Genomic DNA, 2,452 nt, shown 5'->3' with positions numbered 1-2,452 from the left:
ACACACACACACACACAACACCACCACACACACACATATATATATATATACATATATATATATATATACATACATACATACATATATGTATATGTTTATGCATATATATATATATATATATATACATATATATATATATATATATCTCAAAAGAAACGTATACATACACCAGTGATCATAGATTATGATTACTCACAGAAACAGTACCACAATACCTAACAGAAAAGCACAATCACCGTGAACAGTGAACAGAAATAAAATTTTCCATAGTCATTTGGACAATCAGTACCACAATCGCCTGCAGCGGAAGCACAAGTGTCTAGCAGACGGCAACCGTTGACAGGACCTCACAACCACACTAACAAGAAACCACACATAGCAGTGACCATAAAACGAGACCCTCTGTACGATGCACAGAGCCATTTACACACACATCAATAACCGCAGATCAAGACCCTCCATACCATTCACAGAGTCATTTACACACACAACAATAACCACAAATCAAGACCCTCCATACCATTCACAGAGCCATTCAGCGCCAGGCCTGGTGCCGCCGGTCGTACGCCGTCACTGCCGCATGGCTTCCCCTTGGCACCGCTTTGCGGCTGTGGCACTGGTGACAGACTGATGGCACTCACGCTCGCATTGCCGTCCGGCAGTTCCCTGTGCTCGTGGGGTGATGATGAATGGACCGGTATCTGCTTGGGTGCGTGTGCTTGTTGGTGTGCATGTGCGTGTACGGCCACTGCGATGGGTAGTGATGAATCGTGTGCCGAGTCTGGACTCTTGCGCGCTGCTGTGTGTGCTGGTGCTTGTTTGGTGTGTGCTGGTGCTTGTTTGGTATGTGCTGGTGCTTGTTTGGTATGTGCTGGTGCTTGTTTGGTATGTGCTGGTACTTGTTTAATGGGTGATGATGCTTGCACCGATACCCCGTCTTGGTTGTGAGATGGCGCGGCAGTGCCTGTTTCTAACCTATCTCCGAGGGTAGCTTCACTTGACCCATGCTTGTCCCGTGCTTCGGTTGGTACCGTTGTGTCATGTTGATGTGGGGTTGGTGTAGTGAGCGCTTCTCCTGCCCGGGGCAATGAGGCTGTCGACTGTTCCGTTGCGCCGGGAGTATAGAGATTGGGGTCAGACTTTGTACCGGTCGCCTCCTGTGGGATTGCCAAGTCTTTTCTGTGCGTTGGTGCTGATTATGAATATTAACAGAATGTAAGCAAGATGTTTGTAGTAAGATGTGTGTAGTAAGATGTTTGTAGTGCGATGTTTATAGCAAGATGTTTGCAGTAAGATGTCTGTAGTAAGATGTCTGTAGTGCGATGTTTGTAGTGCGATGTTTGTAGTGCGATATTAGTAGTACGATGTTTGTAGTACGATGCTTGTAGTAAGATGATTGTAGTGCGATGTTTGTAGTGCGATGTTTGTAGTACGATTTTTGTAGTACGATGTTTGTAGTACGATATTAGTAGTAAGATGTTTGTAGTGCGCTTTCTATAGTGACAAGTTTGTAGTAATATGTTTGTGGTGCGCTTTTTATAGTGACAAGTTGTAGTAAGATGTTTGTGGTAATATGTTTGTAGTAAGATGCTTGTAGGACGATGTTTGTAGTAATATTTTTGTAGTACGATGTTTGTAGTACGATGTTTGTAGTACGATGTTTGTAGTGCTATGTTTGTAGTAAGATGTTTGTAGTAAGACGTTTGTAGTAAGACGTTTGTAGTTCGATGTTTGTAGTGCGATGTTTGTAGTGAGAAGTTTGTAGTAATATGTTTGTAGTAATATGTTTGTAGTAAGATGTTTGTAGAAAGTTGTTTGTAGTAGTATTTTTGTAGTACGATGTTTGTAGTGCTATGATTGTAGTGCGATGTTTGTAGTGCGATTTTTGTAGTGCGATGTTTGTAGTGCGATGTTTGTAGTAAGAAGTTTGTAGTGCGATGTTTGTAGTAAGAAGTTTGTAGTGCGATTTTTGTAGTGACAAGTTTGTAGTAAGATGTTTGTAGTAAGATGCTTGTAAAAAGATGTTTGTGGTAATACTTTACCAGTAATACTTTTGTAGTAATATGTTTGTAGTAAGATGTTTGTAGTAATAATTTTGTAGTAATAATTTTGTAGTACGATGTTTGTAGTGAGAAGTTTGTAGTAATATGTTTGTAGTAAGATGTTTATAGAAAGATGTTTGTAGTGAGAAGTTTGTAGTAATATGTTTGTAGTGCGATGTTTGTAGAAAGATGTTTGTAGTAATATTTTTGTCGTAAGATGTTTGTAGTGCGATGTTTGTAGTGCGATGTTTGTAGTAGTATTTTTTTAGTTAGATGTATATAGAAATATGTTTGTAGTGCGATGTTTGTAGTGCGATGTTTGTAGTACGATGTTTGTAGTACGATGTTTGTAGTGCGATGTCTGTAGTACGATATTTGTAGTACGATGTTGTAGTGCGGTGCTTGTAGTA

General features: G+C 40.2%; 1 protein-coding gene across 1 annotated transcript; it reads right to left on the bottom strand.

Moving 5' to 3' along the window:
* Positions 1-520: 520 nt before the first annotated feature.
* SARC_14339 (hypothetical protein) lies at positions 521-1,195 on the bottom strand (the record flags this gene model as incomplete). Its single annotated transcript, XM_014291530.1, has 1 exon — positions 521-1,195. A coding segment is annotated over one exon (675 nt), but the record flags the coding sequence as incomplete, so codon positions are not given.
* Between the last annotated feature and the right edge of the window lie 1,257 nt (positions 1,196-2,452).

Source organism: Sphaeroforma arctica (genome assembly GCF_001186125.1).
Source record: "Sphaeroforma arctica JP610 unplaced genomic scaffold supercont1.4481, whole genome shotgun sequence".
NCBI lineage: Eukaryota > Ichthyosporea > Ichthyophonida > Sphaeroforma > Sphaeroforma arctica.
The sequence above is the reverse complement of the archived record's forward strand: the minus strand, read 5'-3'. Positions and strand labels throughout refer to the sequence as shown.